Source organism: Salmo salar, chromosome 06 (genome assembly GCF_965601325.2).
Source record: "Salmo salar chromosome 06, fSalSal1, whole genome shotgun sequence".
NCBI lineage: Eukaryota > Metazoa > Chordata > Actinopteri > Salmoniformes > Salmonidae > Salmo > Salmo salar.
In genome coordinates this window covers 31,934,382-31,961,088 of record NC_138296.1, presented here as the reverse complement: position 1 = coordinate 31,961,088, position 26,707 = coordinate 31,934,382, and the positions used below count along the sequence as shown (strand labels likewise).

At 47.1% G+C, this 26,707-nt stretch overlaps 1 protein-coding gene across 3 annotated transcripts; it reads right to left on the bottom strand.

Annotated features, from left to right (window-relative positions):
* Nucleotides 1–8,898: 8,898 nt before the first annotated feature.
* On the bottom strand, nt 8,899–24,937 carry LOC106601535 (histone-lysine N-methyltransferase SETD1A). 3 transcript variants are annotated; one of them, XM_045720142.2, is made up of 21 exons: nt 24,816–24,937; nt 23,800–23,944; nt 23,593–23,691; nt 23,212–23,482; nt 22,888–23,012; nt 22,467–22,723; nt 20,555–22,286; nt 18,071–19,015; nt 16,997–17,170; nt 16,685–16,766; nt 16,414–16,574; nt 16,065–16,101; nt 15,727–15,928; nt 15,520–15,575; nt 14,093–15,414; nt 13,361–13,706; nt 12,773–12,954; nt 12,243–12,353; nt 11,747–11,866; nt 11,426–11,563; nt 8,899–11,231 (listed from the first exon to the last, which is right to left on the bottom strand). In XM_045720142.2, exons 2-21 carry the CDS (start codon nt 23,935–23,937, stop codon nt 11,058–11,060), a joined length of 6,672 nt encoding a protein of 2,223 aa, XP_045576098.2. In that variant the 5' UTR covers nt 23,938–23,944; nt 24,816–24,937; the 3' UTR covers nt 8,899–11,057. The 3 variants fall into 3 exon arrangements, with proteins under 3 accessions (XP_045576098.2, XP_045576100.2, XP_045576099.2); XM_045720144.2 differs by having other exon boundaries at nt 13,361–13,703; XM_045720143.2 differs by lacking the exon at nt 24,816–24,937 and adding an exon at nt 24,155–24,798.
* Between the last annotated feature and the right edge of the window lie 1,770 nt (nt 24,938–26,707).

Here is a 26,707-nt window from a genome sequence, read left to right as displayed (position 1 = left end):
TTGTGTTTCCTCCTCCTCTGACACTACACTTTGCAATCCACTTGGCTTCATTTAGAAAGCACCACGTTTTCTCCATCTCTATCGCTCTCACACACACAGGAAACACAGTTTTCAGGTGGAACTTGACTGACAAACGTACCTTCTGTTGTATCCTCTCTATGCACAAGGGCATTGCAATTTCCGGCAAATCTGCAAGTTCCTGTACGACATTGTGTGCGTTCCACTATGCACACTCACCCTGATGACATACAGTATAGTACCACACAGGGTAGTAGAAGACGATATAAAAAAGATTACAATGTATTACAAAATCGCTTGACGACCCTATATGGATATTATTCTACTACGGTCTGGTACTCCCCCCCCCCCCTGAAAGCTAGATTGCAGATGAATAAGAAAACGGAAATCTAATATCCCATAACTCTTTGCAACAATGCGCTAGTCCAATTTTTTTATTTTTGTTTCCCGAACGCTGCCGCATGCAATTATTACGTTGTCATAACTTGTATATTTTCAAACTAGCCTGAACGTGTCTAACACACCGACTGCGTCATTGCATCACTGCGTCATTGCATCACTGCTCCGTAACATTTTGCGCAGCTAGTCAACTATACTGATGCTGGTACCTTTTGCAGATGGTCGCATGCGGTTGTACACATGGAGGAGAGAATCATTTTCGCAGTGTCCTCAAAACCGTGTCTTTTTGACACAACTGCTGACAGCTACAGGGACATTAACACAAAAAATGCTGCTTGGAGACAAGTGTCCACGATAGTACTCTCCTCTTCCATCCTATCATCTCTTCCCTCTGCTCAAACCTTCTCCAACCTATCTCCTGATTCTGCCTCCTCAACCCTCCTCTCCTCCCTTTCTGCATCCTTTGATTTTCTCTGTCCCATATCCTCCAGGCCGGCTCGGTCCTCCCCTCCTGCTCCGTGGCTCGACGACTCACTACGAGCTCACAGAACAGGGCTCCGGGCAGCCGAGCGGAAATGGAGGAAAACTCGCCTCCCTGCGGACCTGGCATCCTTTCACTCACTCCTCTCTACATTCTCCTCTTCTGTCTCTGCTGCTAAAGCCACTTTCTACCACTCTAAATTCCAAGCATCTGCCTCTAACCCTAGGAAGCTCTTTGCTACCTTCTCCTCCCTCCTGAATCCTCCCCCCCCCCCCTCCTCCCTCTCTGCGGATGACTTCGTCAACCATTTTGAAAAGAAGGTTGACGATATCCGATCCTCGTTTGCTAAGTCAAACGACACCGCTGGTCCTGCTCACACTGCCCTACCCTGTGCTTTGACCTCTTTCTCCCCTCTCTCTCCAGATGAAATCTCGCGTCTTGTGACGGCCGGCCGCCCAACAACCTGCCCACTTGACCCTATCCCCTCCTCTCTTCTCCAGACCATTTCCAGAGACCTTCTCCCCTTCCTCACCTCGCTCATCAACTCATCCTTGACCGCTGGCTACGTCCCTTCCGTCTTCAAGAGAGCGAGAGTTGCACCCCTTCTGAAAAAACCTACACTCGATCCCTCCGATGTCAACAACTACAGACCAGTATCCCTTCTTTCTTTTCTCTCCAAAACTCTTTAACGTGCCGTCCTTGGCCAGCTCTCCTGCTATCTCTCTCAGAATGACCTTCTTGATCCTAATCAGTCAGGTTTCAAGACTGGGCATTCAACTGAGACTGCTCTTCTCTGTGTCACGGAGGCTCTCCGCACTGCTAAAGCTAACTCTCTCTCCTCTGCTCTCATACTTCTAGACCTATCTGCTGCCTTTGATACTGTGAACCATCAGATCCTCCTCTCCACCCTCTCCGAGTTGGGCATCTCCGGCGCGGCCCACGCTTGGATTGCGTCCTACCTGACAGGTCGCTCCTACCAGGTGGCGTGGCGAGAATCTGTCTCCGCACCATGCGCTCTCACCACTGGTGTCCCCCAGGGCTCTGTTCTAGGCCCTCTCCTATTCTCGCTATACACCAAGTCACTTGGCTCTGTCATATCCTCACATGGTCTCTCCTATCATTGCTATGCAGACGACACACAATTAATCTTCTCCTTTCCCCCTTCTGATAACCAGGCGGCGAATCGCATCTCTGCATGTCTGTCAGACATATCAGTGTGGATGACGGATCACCAGCTCAAGCTGAACCTCGGCAAGACGGAGCTGCTCTTCCTCCAGGGGAAGGACTGCCCGTTCCATGATCTCGCCATCACGGTTGACAACTCCCTTGTGTCCTCCTCCCAGAGTGCTAAGAACCTTGGCGTGATCCTGGACAACACCCTGTCGTTCTCCACTAACATCAAGGCGGTGACCCGATCCTGTAGGTTCATGCTCTACAACATTCGCAGAGTACGACCCTGCCTCACACAGGAAGCGGCGCAGTTCCTAATCCAGGCACTTGTCATCTCCCGTCTGGATTACTGCAACTCGCTGTTGGCTGGGCTCCCTGCCTGTGCCATTAAACCCCTACAACTCATCCAGAACGCCGCAGCCCGTCTGGTGTTCAACCTTCCCAAGTTCTCTCACGTCACCCCGCTCCTCCGCTCTCTCCACTGGCTTCCAGTTGAAGCTCGCATCCGCTACAAGACCATGGTGATTGCCTACGGAGCTGTGAAGGGAACGGCACCTCCATACCTTCAGGCTCTGATCAGGCCCTACACCCAAACAAGGGCACTGCGTTCATCCACCACTGGCCTGCTGGCCCCCCTACCTCTGAGGAAGCACAGTTCCCGCTCAGCCCAGTCAAAACTGTTCGCTGCTCTGGCACCCCAATGGTGGAACAAGCTCCCTCACGACGCCAGGACAGCGGAGTCAATCACCACCTTCCGGAGACACCTGAAACCCCACCTCTTTAAGGAATACCTAGGATAGGATAAAGTAATCCTTCTAACCCCCCCCCCCCCCCCTTAAAAGATTTAGATGCACTATTGTAAAGTGGTTGTTCCACTGGATATCATAAGGTGAATGCACCATTTTGTAAGTCGCTCTGGATAAGAGCGTCTGCTAAATGACTTAAATGTAAATGTAAATGTAATGCAAGGTAATGGTTTGGCTTATCATGTCTATGTAGAAGAAGACTGTAGGAGGAACTGGAGAGGACTCAGGGACAGGTATCAGAGAGAGAGAATGGCAGAGAAAGAGAAGAAGAGGTCTGGGTCAGCAGCTTCAGGCCAGCAGCCTTGGCGCTTCTGCCACATTCTTTCTTTTCTGGATCCATTTATTGTGCCTAGGGCAACGAGTGGCAATTTTACAGCCAAGACCCTCTACTACGTCATCCACAAGTGTTGTCGCCACCGGTGCATCAAGACCCTCAATGTCACCTACAAGTGCGACCATCGCCTCCACCGGTGCAGCGAGACCCTCTACAATGTCTACATCATCCACAAGTATGACCACCATCGGTGCAGCCATGGAAGACGATGAAATGGAGGAAGCACCTCTGGATCTAGGACCACCTGAGATTATTATGAACCTCACGGAAGTGACCACTGAGGACCTCGTTGAACAGGATGTGGCCGTGGAGACAAGCAGAGAGAGAAACGAAGAGGAACAACGTCACACCAGGCGTCATCGGAGGTACCAGCCCCCAGATCCACTCAACTCATTTCAGCAGAGGCTCCTCCAAGCCGTCGAGAGGGATGCAGCCCAACCTGATGCTCACAGGAAGGAGGATGAAGAGACCCTCTTTGCCATGAGCCTGGTGCCAACCCTGAAGAGGCTGCCTCAGCAAAGAAAAGCAGCAGTCAAAGTTAAAATGTATCAGCTGCTTTTCGAAGCCGAGTTCAATGGTACGTAGATGAGAAGTAGGTGGTCAGCTTCTCCCTCAGATGGAGTGCCTGTCTGGGGGCGTTGTTGGCACCTGCCCTCGTGACATCAGGTAGGTGACCATTTGGCGTGCCCATTTCCATCCGGAGCGGCTCCTGGAATGACCTCCGCAGGTAGTTGTGGAGAACACATGTGGCCTTCACGCAGGCATCGACATTTGAGGGGCTGAGACCAAGCACTCTCCGATACATTCTCCACCGGGCTGCCAGAATCCCAAAGGCGCATTCAACAACTAACCATGCCCTGGACAGTCGTTTGTTAAAGATCCTTACAGGCTTTGGCAATGGCAGCTGGCGTCCAGCGTAGGGCCTCATGAGGTTGGGTCTTAAAGGGAAGGCCTCGTCGCCGACGAAGATGTGGGGAACAGGTCCCAGGTATTTATTATGCATTTTGGAGGGAAATTATATTATAGGCTCTCACAATTTATTTGTGGATGTCATCGAATAAATAATATACTTGGCAAATAAATCAATAAAAAATGTAAAGAAATTCTCCAGTCAAACTGTTTTTATTATGTAATCCCACTTTTTTTTACTGGATATGTGTGCAAGAAAAATTCAACATTCACATTTTGCTACTTTCTGTCAAGTCTACGCATAGAATTTGACGCATACGTTCGATAAATCGAACGTATGTACCACACAGAACTAACCCTAACCCAATGCTGCAAGGCAAACGCAGCGTTCCATTAGAAATTAATGTACTGCTGGTGTATCGAAACGCAATGACGCAGTCGGTGTGTTCGAAGCGTTAACATGAACGTGTCTTAACGTAAAACAATCTTATCTCTGTGTTCGTAAAATCAATCTTGTCAGATTGTCCGTTTGTCTCATAACCGCAGTCAATCACCTAAGCTAACTGGCAAAAATTGGCTAGCTACTTCCAGACAGAAATGAGAGAACCTCAGTCTGACCTTTTTACTCGCCCTAGCAGAGCTGCTTAGGCTATTTTCATGTTATCAAGAGCGTTGGTGACTAACTGTGCTGCTGGCAACAATTGAATTAAGTTTTTTTGCCGACGTTTTTTAAATTGTATTTGTTTTTTATTCAAAATACAGATCAACAATTTACATTCTTACATCATACAAAACAGAACGCAGGTATTAACGAGAAAATACAAAAACAAACAAAACATATACAAAAATAAACAATTCTAGTGCAATTGTAATCACTCTGAAAAAAATCTTAATGTAATTTAGGAAAATGTTATTCTTGTTATTATTCACTAGGGTTAATGTTTTAATAAAATTGTTAAATTCAATCAAAAAAAAGTAATTTTGGTATAGAATTTAGGAATTTTTGTTTGTGTATAAAATATTTGGCAACAAGAATAAACAAAATCACAATTTCAATGGTCTTGTTATCATTGCAATGGTAACATGTATCTTTCATGTCAAAAACATGGGTAGGGTTCATAATGGTAAATAAGTATTTTGCAAGGTTTTCCAAAAATTCTGACCCAAATTTACATTCAAAGAACAAGTGAGACAGATTCTAACCTTTTTCACAGAAAACGCAGATATCATCAATAGCCACAAATTTGGATATCATAGAATTACATGGATATATCTTATGTACAATTTTGAAGTGCACTTCCTTAACTTTGTTTGGTATACAATATTTGTAAGGCCTTAACCAAGCATTTTTTCCAGACAATGTCAGGAATAAGCATGTTCCAGAAAATGTTTCCTCTCAGTGTAAATTGGTTTTGTGAATGGAGAATTTGTCCACACATTCCAATCTGAGTTCTGGATAAACTTTGATCATTACCAAAGCTAAGATGAGTTTTCATTAGTGTAGTTAGACCACTGGGAACAGCTTTGATCACAGAAATAAACTCTCTGAAAGGTATTGGAAACTCTTTCAATGTTATAAATTGTTCATATGTGAGAATATTGCCCTTGTGGTCAAAAACATCAAGAAAAAAGTCAATATTCCTCTCATGCCAGCTGGGGTAAAACAATGACTTATTCCTTACAGTTATGTCTGAATTATTCAACAAAAAAGCTTTATGTAGGGAAAAATTGTGCAGGAAACATATTTTCCAGGCCATTAAAGCTTGTTGGTGAAACCTAGCCAATTTAGCAGGTAATTTTACAGGAATATAATTACATTTCAGTAAAAATTGAAGACCTCCCAACTTATTAAACACATTATTTGCAATTTAATACCATAATGATCAAACATCTTTTCAACCAGTTGATCTTGAAAGTGTTTATGTCAACCAAGTCCAACACTTCCAGACCTCCTTAAGCTCTTTTATTAGGACTGACTTTTTTTAGTTTGTGAGACTTATTTTTCCAGATGAAGTCAAGAAAGGTCTTATTGATCTCTTTACAAGTAGCAGGATTTACACAAAGATAATGAGGAGTACACAAAACGAGACAGTCCCTCTGCCTTGGACAGAAGTACTCTCTCTTTGTAGTCAATTATTAAATATATTTTTGGCTTTCTTAATTAGTCAGAAATTCAAATGTCTGACTAAGTGTTTTTTTGACAGATGTATTCCTAAATACACTGCTCAAAAAATAAAGGGAACACTTGAACAACACAATGTAACTCCAAGTCAATCACACTTCTGTGAAATCAAACTGTCCACTTAGGAAGCAACACTGATTGACAATAAATTTCACATGCTGTTGTGCAAATGGAATAGACAACAGGTGGAAATTATAGGCAATTAGCAAGACACCCCCAATAAAGGAGTGGTTCTGCAGGTGGGGACCACAGACCACTTCTCAGTACCTATGCTTCCTGGCTGATGTTTTGGTCACTTTTGAATGCTGGCGGTGCTTTCACTCTAGTGGTAGCATGAGACGGAGTCTACAACCCACACAAGTGGCTCAGGTAGTGCAGCTCATCCAGGATGGCACATCAATGCGAGCTGTGGCAAGAAGGTTTGCTGTGTCTGTCAGCCTAGTGTCCAGAGCATGGAGGCGCTACCAGGAGACAGGCCAGTACATCAGGAGATGTGGAGGAGGCCGTAGGAGGGCAACAACCCAGCAGCAGGACCGCTACCTCCGCCTTTGTGCAAGGAGGAGCAGGAGAAGCACTGCCAGAGCCCTGCAAAATGACCTCCAGCAGGCCACAAATGTGCATGTGTCTGCTCAAACGGTCAGAAACAGACTCCATGAGGGTGGTATGAGGGCCCGACGTCCACAGGTGGGGGTTGTGCTTACAGCCCAACACCGTGCAGGACGTTTGGCATTTGCCAGAGAACACCAAGATTGGCAAATTCGCCACTGGCGCCCTGTGCCCTTCACAGATGAAAGCAGGTTCACACTGAGCACGTGACAGACGTGACAGAGTCTGGAGACGCCGTGGAGAACGTTCTGCTGCCTGCAACATCCTCCAGCATGACCGGTTTGGCGGTGGGTCAGTCATGGTGTGGGGTGGCATTTCTTTGGGGGGCCGCACAGCCCTCCATGTGCTCGCCAGAGGTAGCCTGACTGCCATTAGGTACCGAGATGAGATCCTCAGACCCCTTGTGAGACCATATGCTGGTGCGGTTGGCCCTGGGTTCCTCCTAATGCAAGACAATGCTAGACCTCATGTGGCTGGAGTGTGTCAGCAGTTCCTGCAAGAGGAAGGCATTGATGCTATGGACTGGCCCGCCCGTTCCCCAGACCTGAATCCAATTGAGCACATCTGGGACATCATGTCTCGCTCCATCCACCAACGCCACGTTGCACCACAGACTGTCCAGGAGTTGGCGGATGCTTTAGTCCAGATCTGGGAGAAGATCCCTCAGGAGACCAGCCGCCACCTCATCAGGAGCATGCCCAGGCGTTGTAGGGAGGTCATACAGGCACGTGGAGGCCACACACACTACTGAGCCTCATTTTGACTTGTTTTAAGGACATTACATCAAAGTTGGATCAGCCTGTAGTGTGGTTTTCCACTTTAATTTTGAGTGTGACTCCAAATCCAGACCTCCATGGGTTGATAAATTGGATTTCCATTGATTATTTTTGTGTGATTTTGTTGTCAGCACATTCAACTATGTAAAGAAAAAAGTAATTAATAAGATTATTTCTGTCATTTAGATCTAGGATGTGTTGTTTAAGTGTTCCCTTTATTTTTTTGAGCAGTATATTTAACACAGTCCTTTACAGGAATATTTTCTATTTCTTTATCAGAGTCAAATAAACATAAGATTTCACATTAAGAAACATTCAGTTTTAATCCAGATGCAATAGAGAATGTAGTGATAGCATTAAGGGCATGGGCAACCTGGTCTGTGTCTCTTAAGAAAAGAGTAGTATCATCAGCCAGTTGGGAAATGTTGATTTCTTTGTTAGAAATGGTTAAGCCATACACATTTTTAGTTGGCAAGTGTTCATCAGTTGTAGTTCGAACAGTACATTTATTCGTGGTAGTACATTAACTGTATTCTTGGCAGTACTCACAGTTCCAGTTTGGTTAATGTCAACAGAGTTACCCAGTAATCATTCTTCATTCGATAAACACGTGTGGGCCCTTGAACCCAGGCTTCTTTCCCTCTTGTCGAGCCTTCTGTATTAGAGGCCACAGTTTCTCCCTGGCATCCTGGTCCTGTGGGTTCAGAGCTTCTTTGATGCGGAGCTTCTTCTCGTCCAGAAACTTGTTCCGCTTGGCCATTCTCCAGATGATGTCCCTGTAATGGCGCATAGCTAAGCACAAGATATTACGAGGGGTCCATCAGATCTTTGTTTCCCAAGTCGATGTACCACATCAATCACGTCTCTTTGATGCACGGAGACACCTTTCCCAGGATATTAATGACTGTTTCCCTAATATCCTCTCCCTCTACCTCTTTTACACCTTGGATTTTCAGATTCCACCTGCGAGAGTACATTCTCACACAGCTCATTATTTGGGATTGCATTTTCTTGAACTCATTCTCTAGGAACGTTAACTTTTTTGCCTACGTTTACTGACACATTCAACCGTTGTTGCGCTTTCGTAAATTCTGCACTCTGGCACACTTGGACGAGTGCTCTGAAATCGCATTAGATAGCTAGAGAATATAACACCAAAACAACCCAGGGGCTAGGGGAAAATCCAGACACAACCAAGGCTTTGAAAAAAACAAAGCTTTCACTTTTTTAAAAAATATTTTAATGCACCATTAATAAAAGAGTCCAACGCATTAATACAAGAGAAATATTGCAAATAATATTAAAATCAAATGAAAAGGAAAAACAAGAACAATGGAAGGTATGTACAGTTTTCCTCATGGGAAGTAGGAAAGGAACAACGTATTTACAGACTGGAACCAGTGTGTTTCTACGAGAAACAAACACCTCTACAATATGTACATTTGTCAGAACTTCTTTTCCATCTTTTTATTTTAAAGTTAGAGGGTTGGTTTGTACTGAAAAGCGCCTGTTGCAACAAGAAATATAGATCACTTTTCTGCTGTGGAAGGAACAGAACACAGAGGGGCCTTGTGACATTTTAAACATCTAAATCAAAGATTACAACTTGGGACAGCGACTGCTTGAGTTGAGAGAGAATGGATAACAGTGAAAAATGACCCCTCGAGATCGACTTAACTAGAACCTAGATTTACCAGATCTGATCTACACACACAAGTTCACCCTTCAAAACCATTCAGAACACACACACACTCAATGACAAAGTCCAACATACACAGACCTCAACACTTGTATAGGGGTCAATGGGGCAGAGTTATGTTCGGGCTCCCGAGTGGCGCAGCCGTCTAAGGCACTGCATCTCAGTGCAAGAGGTGTCACTACAGTCCCTGGTTCGATTACAGGCCGTGATTGGGAGTCCCATAGGGTGGCGCACAATTGGCCCAGCATCATCCGGGTAGGCCATCGTTGTAAATAAGAATTTGTTCTTAACCGACTTGCCTAGTTAAATAAAGATTACATTTAAATTAAAAACATTTTTTGAACAGATTTGTCTGCAATGGTTTGCCAAATAAGGGAGATTTCATAGAAACAATTTTCCTGACAGTGTGCCTTGACCATGTCATACAAAAAGCGCAGACAACCTGACATTTGCAGGTTGTTCAATAGCACAAAACTACTAATTGACAGTGAGAGCACATTCACACGACAGGAATAAAAAAACTTACTCGCTCCCGTAAGAATACATTCTCTTAAAACACACACACACACACACACACACACACACACACACACACACACACACACACACACACACACACACACACACACACACACGCGCGTCAGGTCCTTTCTCTGCTTCCTAACGTGAGGAGGGACAACATCACAATGGGGAAAGGGGAACGTAAAAGGAACAAACAAAGCATTCCAAATTGAGATAAACCTGCAGACTAAAACTCAGCAGCCATCTTAAGCTTTAAAGATAAACTGATGTGACGCCACACACTATTTGATCTACAAATGATTTGTTATGTAGCATGGTGAAAAACAAATATTTAAGTCTATGGTCTCTCATCCAAACAAACTGGTGAGGGGAGTCACACACCCACCTACAACTCACGCAACTAAATCAGAACAACAATAGTAATAAGAATATGCAATACTATAAAATGACAAAGCTCAAACAATCTTCATTTTTGGAAATCTTGCATAACTGAAGTCCCAATGGATTAGAGTGTGTAACTAAAACTGCGCTGCGAACGAGCGCCTTTAAAACCCTGAATATGTTTGTAAATCCTGTGCGTCTACGTGTGGATCGGTGTGTGTGGGCAGAGGGTTTGGGTTAGCGGGAGCTTCTGGACCACTCCCCATCTGTGCGGAGGCAGACAAGACACACAAAACCAGTTCTGATAGGTTACGGTTGCATTCTCTATTCCAAGGAAAGGCTGTTGGCAGGGGGGAAAAAAAATGTCCACCCTTGACCGAACGGGAACAAGTGGTCCTAAGTTATTAAATCCTGCTACAGCGGAGACTAATGCTGCATTTCAGGGGTTTGGGGTACAGGAGAGGGGGCCCGATAATGAATCACACCCCTGAGAAGGAGAGTCTCACAGCCCCTAAGATAATAAACCATAACCCCAGGTAAATTAAAGCGTGTGAACAGTGCAAACGTTGCATGTCTCTCTCTGTTTTCTGGATATGGTACAGACAACTGTTTGACAGTCTGGAGGAGCAGGTGGGCTTTGGGGTCAGGACGGGGGCTGTTGGTGGTGGGTGTGGCTTTGTTCTTGGTTATAGTCGGGGGTTGTGGAGGGGGGACAGGAGGGACTGAAACGGGGTACTGCCACACCTCAGTGTGACAGTGGTCATGCTGTGGTATCTAGTTGAGCGTCCCACGGCAGTTCTCTGTTCCACACAGACAGGGAATCTTATTTTCCTCTAGAGGGAACTTGTAGTCGTAGGTAATCTCTTCATTCATGCCAATGGCCTGCTTGGAGTAGATCACGATCTTCTTCTGGGATTCTATGGTGATCACCTTTGCATAGCAGTTAGGCTGGGGAAGGAAGAGGATGAGACTAGTTATGGGTAATTCAAAGAAAACAAAACGACTTAAGAGGGTCTTACCAGTCAATGTTACTGTGAACATTGTGTGTGTGTATCAGAGTGACTAAATATCTATGATGGAAATGTATGTATTTCTATTTAGTCTATTTATTGTTTTGCTTGTGCAGGTATAGGCTGACTCACAGTGCAGCAGTGGTTGATGAAGCGTGCCAGGTTGCCTAACTTGGTAGCATCAATGATGGTGTCGTGGTCCACTCTGAACAGGTAGCTGCTCCCAATGCCCTGCTGGGCATAACGCTTCTCTCTGTTGTCAGCCACCATCTGGCAAAGAAACGGGCACAAACAGTCAAACAACGATGCCAGCTGAACACCCAGGAAAGACAAACACTGATGTTTGCCATGTGTCTATTGCTAATGCTATGACACCACACTATGGATGAATGAAGTACAGACTACAATATGACCTACACACATACACTCCTCAAGCAGTACAATGACCAGTACCTGTCTGATATTCTGGCCCACATACTCAATGACCATCTCGTCAGCAGCAATGGGTTCCATGGTGAACAGGCCCCATTCATGGATCCTACTGCGGCCAAATCGAAGCTTCTTCTTACGGAACTGAGGACGGAAGCAAGAGTTAGTGCCATAGTGGTGCAATAATCATTTAGTTACTCTAGTCCAGGGTTTCACAAACTCAGTCCTGCCCCCCCCAGCACTACACAACTGATTAAAATAACCGACTCATCATCAAGCTTTGTCTAGACAACCGGATTGAATGCAATATCAGCCTTTCCTCTAGATTTCACCATAGTCCTGGATCAAAGTCTCATTATCAACACACTGGCATGGGTTTAAAAGGTCAAGGTCTTCATCACACAGTAACAGAAGTGAGTTCTCAGAATGAAACCCATGGGAAATGACATGGTGGTTGTAGAGCAACACAGCAGTTACATAATATCAGTGGTACACACAGTTCCAGGCTGCTGTTGTGTACCTTGAGCTGATTGAGTTTGAGCAGGTCAGAGTCCATGACTGCAGGGATGCCTATGGCACTGAGGAGGCGGCGCTGCTCCGACCGTCTCTCTGACAGCAGCCGGTTTGAGCCCTGAGGGGGAGGACAGAAGGAGAGTTACATTGGGTCAGTGACACACCATCACATGGCCTTGAGCTAAATATTACTGAGCCAGAGGCACTTTCCCCTAAATGCTCAATAAAATAGTTCATCTGGGGTTAAGTGAGTTCATTTTCATTGCCTCGAGCAGACGCAGCAAAGCTGTTGAATAGATCTGCACGACAAACTCCGCGGTACTTCCTGCAGCATTGTGAAGCGTATGCTAAAATAAGAAATACAGTACTTGTTCACCAACTTCCCTGTATTCAATGACCAAAGGTCATCAATCTTATTGGAACAAAACCTGTGACCACAGAGCCTATGACAGGCAACAACATGACACCATTGTATGAAAAACCAGAGACTATATATAGTATAAAAAGGAGAGCGATGGTAAAGAGAGGTGTGCATACCGAGGCGTCGTAGTCAGCAGCCTCCAGTAGGGCCTGCTCAGGAAGTTCCAGATCCAGGTAGACATCCTTCTCCTTCCTGCTGATGGCGTAGTAGCCCTCGCTCCTGGCACAGCCTGTCACGTGCTCCCGCAGCTGCCCGTCTGCACTCTTCTTCTTACGCCGCGGGTTGGGGATGTTGGTAAGTGCAGGCCACACGTTAAGGCTAACAACAGTTACTGTTGAACACACACCAGTCCATCTAAATACACATGCATCCTTATACACCATTTCATCTACTTCCACCACAGGAGGTTGGTGGCACCTTAATTGGGGAGGAAGGGCTTGTGGTAATGGCTGGAGCGGAATGGTATCAAATACATCAATCACATGGTTTCCAGGTGTTTGATACCATTCCATTTGCGCCGCTCAAGCCATTATTATCAGCCGTACTCCCCTCAGAAGCCTCCACTGACTTCCACATACCGGTACATTACTTAAAACACAGCTCAACTGTTCATAAGAGGCATCAACACATGGAAGATCCTAAACCACAAGCAGGGCTTCTAACCCTCGTTCCAAACCCCCTGCCCTGCCAGTAGTAAAGGATATCAGTGTGGTGGACCCAGTGTGTGTCGTTGAGCCAGTCGGTGCTGTGGTCGTCCTGCAGCAGCTTCTCGTAGGTCGTCTTCAGCAGCGTCATGTCCTCCATGTCTAGACCAGAGTTCCAGATGTCATACAGGATGGTCATCTGCTCAAACTCGCTGCGCTGGTCAAACGTGACGGGCTCCGGGGCAGGGATGGGCTTGGGCCAACGCTGCGACGACGTCAACCCGGCCTCCTGGAGGAAGAGGCGCTCGCTCTTCCTCACATCGTCCCACTCTTCCTCTTCCTCCGTGTTAGACAGCTCACCCGGCTCCAGCTGCTCCACGTCCACATCCTCCTCCAGGTCCACCTCCTGACAGGAACAGGAAGAGGGAGAGAGTGGAAGAGACAGGAACAAGGAGAGAGTGGGAGATGTCAACTCAGGAACTAAAATTAGCCTGTAACAGGTTCTTAAATACTGGTCAATACAGGCCATAGGATGGGACTTTCTACATTAGACTAATTTACTAGTAATTTGTTTGACATTATTAATATATATTTACATGACAACTTCAAGCTGTGAAACTTTGTGCAATTGAGGAAAGATGTTGCTTTGCATGTCATTTTAAGATGACAAAGTTACAGTAAATGTAAGCTGTGGTTGAGCAATAGCCCATCTTTACATGTTGTTGACACACCATGCTCAACACTTCTTAGTTGTGACTCTTGACTCAAGCACAAACCCACAAAACCTCCCACCTCTAGTTTCCTCTTCTGTTTCTTGGTCTGATGTTCCTTCTGCTTTTTCGTTTGCTGCAACTCCAGATTTTCCTTCTCCTTCCTCCTCCTCTTCTTGTTCTTGTCTTTCCCCATCTCCTCCAGTTCGCTGCCCCTCGACGCCATTCCCTTCCTCTTGGCTGATGGGGTGAGGGGTGTCAGCACAGAGGCCTTGGCCATGTCTCCATCCTCACACAGCAGCCCCATGCCAGACAGATACTCAGCCTGGTGTCTGTCCCTAGAGGGCAGGGGTTCCCCTATAACCTCCTCAGGTGCCTCCAGCACCCCAGAGATGGCGTGATGGTTGAAGTCTGCAGGGAGGAGCGCCCCAGGCTCCTGTTTGGAGACACTCCTCTTTTGGGCAGGGATGAGGTGGAAGGGGGCTTTGGAATAGTTGTGCTCCTGCAGGGCAGACAGGCCCTGTGGGTCCATAACCAGGGGGAGGGCTTTGGGAGAGAGGAGCATCTCCTCCTCCATCTTCTGCTCCTCTGCCTCGTCTGACGTCTCCGTCTCCTCTGAGTCTCCAGCGTCTGGGTCCAGCTTCAGGGCCACATCAGCCAGGACAGACAGATCAGCCGTGGGGGCCGAGCCCAGCTGTAGCAGGCTGGATGCTCCCAGCTGCTCACTGAGTCTCAGCCTCTGCAGTCCCTCCTCCTCCTCCTCCTCCTCTCTGAGGGTGTGGAAGGAGGGGGGAGGGGTGGGGGTCGACAGGCTGACAGTCCTGGGGCGTCCCCTGCCCCGGCCCTTTGTGACAGGGGGCGGGGCCTCCTCGAAGGCCATCTTGACCATGGAGGCGTGGTCCAGGGGGAGGTTCTGCACGGTGCGACACACCCACACTGGAGCGGGAGATTTGGGGGAGGCCCCCCGTTTGTTGGGGGACTTGGTGGGGGTGATTGGGGGAGACACCAGAGGAACAGGGCTCTTTTTAGAGTCTTCGGGGCGTACAGGCGAGGGAACAGTGAGAACGGTGGAGGGAGAGAGGGCATTGCCTTCGCCTGGTTTGGAGGCAAAGGGGAGGAGTGAGAGAGTCTTGGAGGGGGTGGTTCCAGGTGCGGAGGCGATGAAAATGGAGTCTGGAAGGTGAGATTTCATGTGGGAGAAGAGAGGAGAGGCAGTGGAGGGAAGTGGGGACAAGGGGAGCGTTGGAAGGTGGGGTTTGTAGTTGCTCTCCCCGGTAGAGAATGAGACGGTCTTCCTTCGCTTCTTGAGAGGAGGCACAATGACAATTGGGGAGGAGGGGCGGGGGGCTGGAGGACGAGCGTTTGAGCTGAGTGTTGATGAATCCTTCTTGCTGGCAGCAATTTCTGAGAGATGGGCACATATTTGAATTATGAATCAGGTGAAAAACAACATTGGCACTTGCCATGGAAATGAACATCCGTAACAGAGAAACTAAATGTGTGACTAACCAGCTTTGATCTCGGCGCTGAGCGGTGCTTTTGGAACAGCAGCTGCAGACTTTTCTCTGGAGTGCACAACAAGTGGAATGGTCAGTATCAACCCAGACACACATTGAGCAAGTTTCAATAAAGACACTCCATAGGAAATATATAGAAAACATTTTGGACACTTATATACAGGTATATTCAAAAACAGGAACACTGTTCAAAACGTACCGGTCATCCCCCTTCTCTGTGTCCAGAGCTGTGCTGTCCATCGTAGACTCATCCATGGTGTCCAGTCCACTGCCGGCCTGCTCTCCTTCCTCCTCATCCTCGTCTTCAGAGGAAGAGGAGGATGATGATGATGTTGAGGAGGAAGAACTCTCTGTGGATGAGGAGAGGCTCTCATCGTCGCTGTCCACACTCAAGGCCTCATCTGAAGAAAGAAGTGAGATGAAGTGAGAGATGAAGTGAGAGATGATAAGATGGCATGATGGAAAAGGTAGATAAGAAAGCCTGTGAGGGGGGCACATTGGCTTCAATAAGGATAACATGAAGAATGCTAGATTTACCTTCAGACCCCTTGTCACTTCCCTCCTCCTCATCCTCCTACAGAGAGGAACAGAAGGACAGTTTGTGATAATATACAACAGTGTCTTAGGTTCAATCCAAGTCAATGAAGCCAAAGTACAGCAGAGTATGAAGAGGCATACAGTGAAATGCTGCCATCTAGGCAGCTCTATGGGGAAATACAACAACACTGCCAGTATGTACAGCTTGTGGAAATCATCAACTGATTAGAAGAATCAAGCATTATTGTTTCTGTAGCCATTTATTCCATTTTTGAGATAAGATAAACTTTATTATGTGGAGAAACATTACTTTCATGCTAAATTATCCCTTGCACATGCAGACACACACCTTATCTGAAGATGAACCGTCAGAAGTCTCTTCTCCTTCGCTGTCCAGGTCCCAAGGTTTACGACTTCTCATCTTCTTCTTCCTCCGCCTGCTGTCCCTCTCAGCCCTGTGGCCCTCCCCATCTGCCATTCTTCCCTCTAGACCCTTGTCATGGTACGAGTCTGGGGGGAGAAGGAGAGAGATGGTGAGCCAACATAGGAAACACAAAGACGGTCGGTGACAAACCCCCAAAGGGATTCCCAAAGGAGGGGGTCATTGATGAAAAGCTCACCTTCGTCGTCATCCTCTGGCGGTGTCTTGGGTCTCTTCATCTCTCCAACCTCCGCTAGCTCCAGAGGTTCTTTCCTCTTCACCTGGACACAATACACAGACTGTTAATATCATGCTAAGTTATGGTGGAAAAAATCTAAGTGAATGGATGGATACATTGGAGTAATGTCTATTCATGAACATGTATTAGTGTAATGTCTATACATGTACAGTACTAATCCGTCTCCATTTCCTATGCACAGTACAAAAATGTATGTACATGAGTAACTGACAATTCCCGAGTTCCAACTGCTGCCTCTGTGTACTTGTTTACCTTGAATGAGGGAAGTCGTAGCGCCCCTCTCAGTGAGAAGCCTTCCATTCCTCCACTCTTGGCCCAGTCCACCAGAGACATGAGGGGCTCCCGGGGCTTGCTGCTGGCCTTGTTCTCCTCCTTCTTGTCCTCGTCCCTCACTGCAGCCACACCCCGAACCATTGTCTGGAACGGCTGGGGAGGGAGGACAGATGTGGATTTACAAAAGCCAATGGGTATCACGGCAAATCAAATAATGGATTTCTAAAAACAATAACAGGAAAACCATGTACGACTTGAAAAACGGTAATCAGAAACCCATTTAAATTGACCAGATGGGTATACTACGATGCAAGCTAGATCTACCCAGGGTTTTCTGAAGCTAGCCAGCTTCAGTTAGCTTCACATTGCAGCTCAGACTTCATCCGTAATTCAACGGTGGATATTGCTTGTCCGCCAGCCGCTAACTCTAGCAGGCTTGTAACTGCGTGTGCATGTCGAATGACAAACTCATCGAGACAATACTGAAACATAAATCCATGGGCGAGTAAGTGACACATTTTCATTTGTCCCAAAATCAAATTGCAAGAAAGGTTATCTTGCAAATTCAGCAGGCTATGGTGTTAATGCCATCTTTGGTGTGCTTATCAATGCACAAACCCCTTTTCCCACTCCTATAGAGAAAGGTTTTATTGTGTGTCAAGTTTCAAATGCATTCTGTCATTACTAATTGTAATGCGATAGGTATTTTAACATTTATGTTTAACATACAAAAAAACATTTGATTAATAAAATGAGGGGGATGATGAAGGGAGGGAATCTTGACGAGAGGGAGGGAATCTGATTTATTTGGTCCTCAACTCATGGCAGACACTTCATTCAGAATAAATGGAGTTAGCCTGCAGGTTAGTTCTGAAGGATTCGTTGCCATAGAAATGTACCTGGCTGAAGGGTGAGTCACTTTCATGGTCACTTTCGGTTATCCCGAGTTGAACTCAAGGGTTGACCAAAGTTACCTCACTAACTCCTCAAACCAGGTATGTAGTGTGGGGTGTTTTTTCTGTGCTTTCTGAACATGTTGTTCCACTCTCTTACCTTGGCTTTGGTCTCCTTGCGCTCCCACCACTCGTCAAAGGTTCCAAAGGCGATGTTCTCCACCATCTTGCGGTTGAGGTCCCTCTGCATGATGCTCTTCATCTCCTGGATGAGGGTGGCGAGCACCAGCTGCACTGTGGCCTCGTGGGGGTTCTCTGTTAGCAGGGGCATTTGGGGGTCCCCCTCCGCCCCGTACTGGGCCTCTCCCCCCACAGGAGGCATAGTCCCATAGGGTGGAGGGGTGTGGTACGCGTAGTGTTCAGGTAAGACATGCGGGGCCCAGCCCGTGTGTGGAGGGGGGATGGCGTGGTGGTGGGGCATCTGAGAGGGTCCAGGGTAGGCATAGGGCATGTGGGGGGGCATGTAGTGCTGGTCCTGGTCATAGCCACCCCCTTCTTGGTCCATGTAGGGGTGGTGGGGGTGTGGGGGAGGGGGCATGGAGTGGTAGTAGTCTGAAGGGGGGGCGTCGCCAGGGGCAGCTGTGCCATTAGAGGAGGACATCCTCAGCTGGTGCAGCCGACTCAGCATCTGGGTCTGCATCTGGAAGGACATGGGGGCTCCGCCACTGTACTGGTTCATCAGCTCCATACTGCTGGCATAGTCATACATGTGTGGGGGCATGGGAGGAGGGTACTCAGGGTGCAGCTCCATGTGGCCCAGCGGTGGGGGGATGCAGGGGGGTGGAGGGGGCTGCAGGGAAAAGCCTGGGGGAGGGAGGTGAGGGGGATAAGAGGGGATGGGTGGAGCAGGCATGGACGTGCCAAAGTGCTGTGTGGGGTCAGAGGGGGAGGCAGAGGGGTCTGTCTGGGAGGGCAGGGGGGCCTGGGATGAAGATGGAGAAGAGACGGAGGAAGGAGTGGCGTGGTGGGTGGTCACTGCTGTAATGGTGTGCTCTTCATCCTCGTCGGAGATCTCCATGTCTTCCCCAGAGGAATGAGGGGATGACTGCAGGAAGGAAAGAGGAGAGAATTCACCATTTTCCCACACTTTTGCATCAACTGACAATCCCTGCTAACAATACACCAACGTTTCCATACAATCTGATTACTACAATATTTCTATTAACCTGTTGTGGTATAGGGGGCAGTATTTTCACGGCCGGATAAAAAACGTACCGATTTAATCTGGTTACCACTCCTGCCCAGAAACGAGAATATGCATATAATTAGTAGATTTGGATAGAAAACACAAAAGTTTCTAAAACTGTTTGAATGGTGTCTGTGAGTATAACAGAACTCATATGGCAGGCCAAAACCGGAGAAGATTCCATACAGGAAGTGCCCTGTCTGACAATTTGTTGTCCTTCTGTTGCATCTCTATCGAAAATACAGCATCTGTGCTGTAACGTGACACTTTCTAAGGCTTCCATTGGCTCTCTAAAGCCGCCAGAAAGTGGAATGGGGTGTCTGCTGTCTCTGGGCAAAGTATAGGAGTAGAGTTTGTAAATGGTCAGCCTGGGGACAGTGAGACTGAGATGCGCGTTCACAAGACTTCTCCATGTTTTTCTTTCTCTCTCTGAATGAATACAACGTTGCCCGGTTGGAATATTATCGCTATTTTACGAGAAAAGTAGCATATGATTTTAAACCGCGTTTGACATGCTTCTAAGTACGGTAATGGAATATTTAGATTTTTTTGTCACGAAATGCACTCGCGCGTTACCCTTCGGATAGTGACCTGAACGCACGAACAAAACGGCAGTATTTGGATATATCTATGGATTATTTGGAACCAAAACAACATTTGTTGTTGAAGTAGAAGTCCTGGGAGTGCATTCTGACGAAGAACAGCAAAGGTAATCCAATTTTTCTATTAGTAAATCTGAGTTTAGGTTGTCCCAAACTTGGTGGGTGTCAAATTAGCTAGCCGTGATGGCCGAGCTATGTACTCAGAATATTGCAAAATGTGCTTTCGCCGAAAAGCTATTTTAAAAATCGGACATAGCGATTGCATAAAGGAGTTCTGTATCTATAATTCTTAAAGTAATTGTTATGTATTTCACTGGAAGTTTTCGGTGGGTATGCTAGTTCTGAACATCACATGCTAATGTAAAAAGCTGGTTTTTGATATAAATATGAACTTGATTGAACAAAACATGCATGTATTGTATAACATAATGTCCTAGGAGTGTCATCTGATGAAGATCATCAAAGGTTAGTGCTGCATTTAGCTGTGGTTTGGGTTTATGTGACATATATGCTTGCTTGGAAAATGGCTGTGTGATTATTTGTGTCTATGTACTCTCCTAACATAATCTAATGTTTTGCTTTCGCTGTAAAGCCTTTTTGAAATCGGACAATGTGGTTCGATTCAGGAGAAGTGCATCTATAAAATGGTGTAAAATAGTCCTATGTTTGAGAACTTTGAATTATGACATTTTGTGGTTTTAAATTTGGCGCTCTGATTTGTCACTGGCTGTTGAATAGTGTGGGACGATTTCGTCCCACCTCCTCTAGAGAGGTTAACAGAGTAAGATGTTCTTACCTGACTCTTTCCGTTGTAGGGGGGTGTCTGTGCCCCTTGTCTGGTCCTTGGATCAATAGGCTCAGGTTGGGCTGTCTCCTCCTGCAGAGGTCCTGTTCCATGGAGACTAGTATGGTCATCTGTGGTGGGGATGCGGGGAGAGAAGGTGGAGGAGGAGGAGGGGGTAGCTTGTGCTACTACAGTGGGACTCTTCCTCCCCTCTCCCCCCGTTCTCTGCTTCCTCCCTCTACGGCCGTCTCTGTCCCTCTCTCCTTTCCTCCTCTGCTGGCCTCCACCATCTCCTCCTTGTCTCCTCCGCCTGTCTTTCTCCCCATCCTGCTCCCTCTGCTTATTGCTCCTGCCCTCACCTGCTGCTCCTCCCTTCCCTGCTCCTCCCTCTCCTGCTGCTGCCACCTTCTCTCTCTGCCTTTCTTCCTTCCTGTCCTCTTCCTCATCTTCATCGGAGGGCAGGAAGGAGAACTTAGCTTTCTGCTCTTTCAGGAGCATCTCAATACGAGAGTCTAAGCTGCTGCTGTGGTAGACAAATGGCAGGCTCTCATTGGTGGAATCTGGCTCCGGGGAGGAGGAGTCTCGCTGGGGGGGTGGGGAGAGGGAAGTGGAGGAGGGGAGATGGTGTGGGAGGGAGGTGGAGGAGGGTGAAGTGGAGGAGGAAGCGATGGAGGAGTGGGGTGGAGAAGAGGGAGGGGTGGAGGGATGCTGAGGAGGGGGAGGTGGGGTGGTGGGACGGCGTTTGGGCTTGGTCCACGTCTCCTCTCTGACTGGGCTCTCCTGGCCAAAGTCAAGGGCACTGAGCGTCTCTGCTACAGCCGCCGCTATCACAGAGGCAGGGGGGAGGGGAGGTGGTGGAGGGGGCGGCAGAGGGGTGTGGTGGGATCGGGGGTCCTTGTCCGACACAGACCCCCTCTCCCCAGAACCAGCACCACTAGGCTGGGCACGATATACTGAGGAGGGCTCTAGGCGGGAGGAGACAGAGGGGTTGTGGGGAGGGGGTTGGTCTTTGGAGGAGGAGTAGGAGGGGTAGGTAGATGGAGGCGGGGACAGGCTGTTGGAGGAGGAGCGGTGGGAGTTGGAGTTGAACCTGGGGTCGGAGCTGTTTGAGTAGTCGCTGTCTCTGTCCCTCTCCCTGCTGTCTCGGTCGTGGCTGCTCCGTCGCCGGCTGCTGCTGCTGCTACTACTACTGCTGCTGCTGTGATTGTGTGAGTGGTGGTTACGGTGTCTGCCGTGTTCTCTGGAGCCCAGGCTGTCCCGTCTGTAGCCTCTCTCCCTCTCTGAGTGATGCGAGTGGTGGGAATACTTGGAGGAAGAGTTGGCCTCCTGGTAAGATGACCTTCTAGAGCCAATCCCACCGGCACCGTACCGCCCTCCTGAGTCCCTGTCCCGCTCTCGGTCCCTCTCTCTGTCCCGGTCTGCCAGAGGGGGCTGCTCGTACTGGGGTGCAGGAGGTGGGGGAGGCATTGCAGGGTGGTGTGCCATGTGCTGTCCAGCCCCTCCAGCGTTTGGGTATGTGGGGTAGAGAGGGGGCTCGTTAGGACGGAAAGGGCCAGTAGGGGGGTATGTGGGGCGACACCTTTGGTAGGGGTCTTGAGGAGGTGCATGGGGGTCCTCCGAGTACCGGGGAGCTTTGTATGCCCCGACTGAGGAGGAGACGGTAGAGGAGGAGCAGGAGGAGGAGGGAAGCATGTCCTGGGGAGGGTAGCCACTGGTCAATGGGCCAGCACTGTATCCAACTTGTCTAAGAAACAAAAGGAGAAAGAGGGTTCATAGAGGGTTTATATATATAACACAAGTTACCACATTGAATATTACTATCCTAATAAAGAGAAATGTGTATACCTTTTTGGAATGACAAAAACATTTTTGGATAAATTAACAACTGAGCTATTATGCAGGGTGTTTGTTCCCCAATACTGACCTGGCAACAGCGTAGCCCGAGTCCTGTGAGACAGAGCGAGGGGTGTAGGGCGTTCCTCCTCCCTGCGAGGAAGCGGAGGAGCCTGGGGTGTAGGGCCCCCCCATGGAGGAGGGGGTCGTGTCTAGACGCTGCTCACTGAAGCCTGTGTCCACAGAGCAGGGGGTGGTGCTCCCAGGGGTGAGAGCCGGTACCCCTGCAGCCAAGCCCGCAGCCAGGCCAGCTATCTCAGAGGACAGTCTCCGCCTGACATCTGACGACTGCACACAGAGAGAGGAACAGGAAGATGGAAGAATTAGACAGAGAAAGTAAAAAACATTACACAGTAGAAAATTATGAAAGCCTCAAGAATGATAGACCATAAAGGTAAATCCTCCATGAAAATGTCAGTAGGATGGTTGTGATGAACCCCTGGTGAGTGTACCGTGTCTGGTTGTGTTGGCACTGGGGGCTGGAACCGCTCTGTCAGGGCCTTGCCTCCTGTGGGCACAGTCTGGGGCGTGTAGGAGCCACTCACTATCAGGTCATAATACTTCTGCCTCTGCTGGCCTGCAGATACACACAAACATACCCATATGACAAGGATGTAGCTAATATCTTCACAAAATTCTAATGTGACAACAATTATGTCTCCATAAAACACCTCTATACTTCAATAGTAATTGCAATAGAAGTTATTTTTATACAAAAATAGATTTTTATATCAAATCAAACCACATAGATATTAAGCCATGAATCCATGTCATACCTTTGATGTCCAGCTGAGCGTGAATGATGTTACCCATGACGGAGGTGTTGTGCAGGTGTTTGACAGTGTCCTTCGCCCCCCTGGTGCTGGTGAAGAGCACGCGGGCCAGGCCCAGGTGCTTACGGGTCTTGGGGTGAAACAATATCTCCATCTCCTCCACCTCTCCAAACTTTGCACACATCTCAGCCAGGAAGGGTTCCTTGATGTTGTCATTGAGGCGAGCGAAGGTCACCTCCTTGAGGGGAATGGGGCCCACGTAGAACTCATCCAGCTTTGGGAACAAAATAAGGTAAATTAGAGATAGCATGCTACAGTGCAGCTTTTAGAGAGTGAGGCTGGTGTGAGTGTATGATGAGTCAGCAAGTTAGTTAGGGTTCTAACTTTGAACTTGGGCACTGGCAGGGCCATCTCTGTGTGCCTGGACCAGATTCTACGAGGCCGAGGGTCCCGCAAATCTCCCACTGGGGGGAACCCCGAGTCCTGGAGAGATGACAAGTAAAAGTCAAAGGCTCATGTTACAATTCAGGACATGTACAACAACCCTACTCCAAAATAAATTTTAAAAAGTTACGTAAAAACAATACCAACCGGCACACTGAAATGCACCCCATCATATCGGTATATTTTGTTATTAACCCTCCGGATGGCTGGGTCTTGGACGAGCTTATAGCTCTTCCATTGCAAACTGAGAGCTCGTTGTGTATCCGGCTCACTGTCTGGATCCATGCTATAACTGGAAGAGTGAAGTGGGAGATGCAACTGAATTAAGTGTTTAGTCACTAACGTTACCATAATTTTGTATCCTCATAACAGGCACAAGTATACATGATGCTAACTACATACTCGTATTTGGTTAAATAAACCATGTTTTAGAAAACCTTCTTTGATAAAGAAGCTCACATCAATGTAGCCTCAAACGTCAGTTCTTGTCATGGTAACCTACCTCTGGCATACTGTAAACTCGCTCCAGCCTGGTGCTGCTGTCAAAACAATGACAACGTCACACGCTAGCTAGCTGTGTTTTGACAGGATTCCACTATATTCAACCCGCTAGTTAAGATTTAGATAACTAAGGTAGCTTATTGTAACGTTATATACTTCCGATCACCTTGACTAACTAGCTATATCTAAACTAGATTAGCATGTGTAGCTAGCGTTAGTTGCTACCATACTCAGTTTCATTTAACAAGTTAGCATGTTACCTAGCTAGCTATTCAAATCCCAACTAGCTAGTTAAGTTTCATACATTTGAAAGTGGTTATTCAAAATACTTTTTCTGTACAACGATCGACCTAAGTTAGCTTACTAAACGCAATTCACTCGCCTAACCGAACCTGCCTCTTTCAACCCGATTGCCCGCTTCATCCGAAACTACCAACCCGCCGCTCAAGTGAAGCTAGGCCTAGGACGAACGGGGAAAAACACTGAGTACCAAACTGAAAAGATAACTCCGTTTTTGCCAGTGGGCACAATAGCTCAGTTAAAACAATGTCGATACTTTCCCGGTGCTGTGTAGTTACCATACAAAGCGTAATATTTCACGAAATATTTGTTTATGTCCTAAAACAAAATAATGTTAAACGAGCGGCCATCGCGTAACAAACCTGAAAGCCTCGCCTGCACTCCATCAGTCTTTGCGAATACATTTCGTCATTCGAAGTCAGCACTTTCCTTACAATCCACCCAGATCCACGAAAATAGAGGGAACGTCAACTCAGTCAAAATACATACGTCACCGACTAAAAATATATTAAAAAATGTTCTGTTGAATGTGCCTACTACATACAGGTAGCTATAGGATTTAAAAAAAACTATTCGTATGTGCCTTCTCATGTCTATGACTACTTGTGGCGAATCTACGGATCAATGTATCAGATGTGGCCTTAGAGATACCCATTCCACATAGTATAACTTGCAGGACATTGACACAGAAAAGTGTATTATTTAATTATCCTCATACCTCCAGTTTTGAACTTCTTTACTTAGTTATATTATGCATACGGAGTACCAAACAAGTTTCAAAAGAACTACTGCACAAGGAAACGATCAAGTGACAACACTGCCATCATGTGGCCAAACATGGCACCGCAGGGAAACGAGACATGATCACATACGTCACACAAGTAACAAGGGTTATGTTCATAGCTGCAGCACCCCCTTAAACAAACACATTACTCCTGTGTGAGCGGACAAAAACAAAATATTCCTCAGCAAAGCACAACTAGCTAGTGTGTGACGTTGCCATTGTTTTGACAACAGCACCAGGCTGGGGGCAAGTTTGCAGTATGCCAGAGGTATACAACGGACGTTTGAAGCTACATTGATGTGATCCTTTTTATCAAAGTTTTGCGAAAACATGTTTGTTTATTAATCAAATACGAGTATATAGCTAGCATCATGTATACCTGTGCCTGCTATGACGATTTAAAAAAAGGTAACATTTCTGACAAACACTTAAGTTCCATCTCCTACTTCACTCTTCCAGTTATCGCTTGGATCCAGACAGTGAGCTGAATACACAACGAGCTTTCAGTTTGCAATGGAAGTGCTACAAGCTCATCCAAGACCAAGCCATCCGGACGGTTAACAAAATATACACGATACAGTGCATTTAGAAAGTATTCAGAACGCTTTACTTTTACCACATTTTGTTTCTCATAATACACACAATACTCCATAATGACAAAGCATTGAGTCTTTTTGGGTATGACACTACAAGTTTGGCACAGATGTTAGGGTTCAAGTGTTGGCTCTGGATGGCCCACTCAAGGACATTCAGACTTGTCCGGAAGCCACTCCTGCGTAGTCTTGGCTGTGTGCTTCGGGTCGTTGTCCTGTTGGAAGGTGAACCTTCGCCCCAGTCTGAGGTCCTGACCACTCTGGAGCAGGTTTTCATGAAGGATCTCTCTGTACTTTGCTCCGTTCATCTTTGCCTCATTCCTGACTAGTCTTCCAGTCCCTGATGCTGAAAAACATACCCACAACAGGATGCTGCCACCACCATGCTTCACCGTAGGGATGGTGCCAGGATTCCTTCAGACGCTTGGCATTCAGGGCAAAGAGTTCAATCTTGGTTTCATTAGACCAGAGAATCTTGTTTCATGGTCTGACAGTCTTTAGGTGTCTTTTGGCAAACTCCAAGTGGGCTGTCATGTGTCTTTTACTGAGCAGTGGCTTCTGTCTGGCCACTCTACCATAAAGGCCTGATTGGTAGAGTGCTGCAGAGATGGTTGTCCTTCTGGATTATTCCTCAATCTCCACATTGGAGCTTTGTCAGAGGGACCATCGGGGTCTTGGTCACCTCCCTGATCAAGGTCCTTCTCATGTGCATTTACCACAGGTGGACTCCAATCAAGTTGTAGAAACATCTCAAGGATGATCAGTGGAAACAGGATGCACCGGAGCTCAATTTCGAGTCTCATAGCAAAGGGTCTGAATACTTTTATTTTTTGTCCATTTGCAAACATTTCTATAAACCTGTTTTCGCTTTGTCATT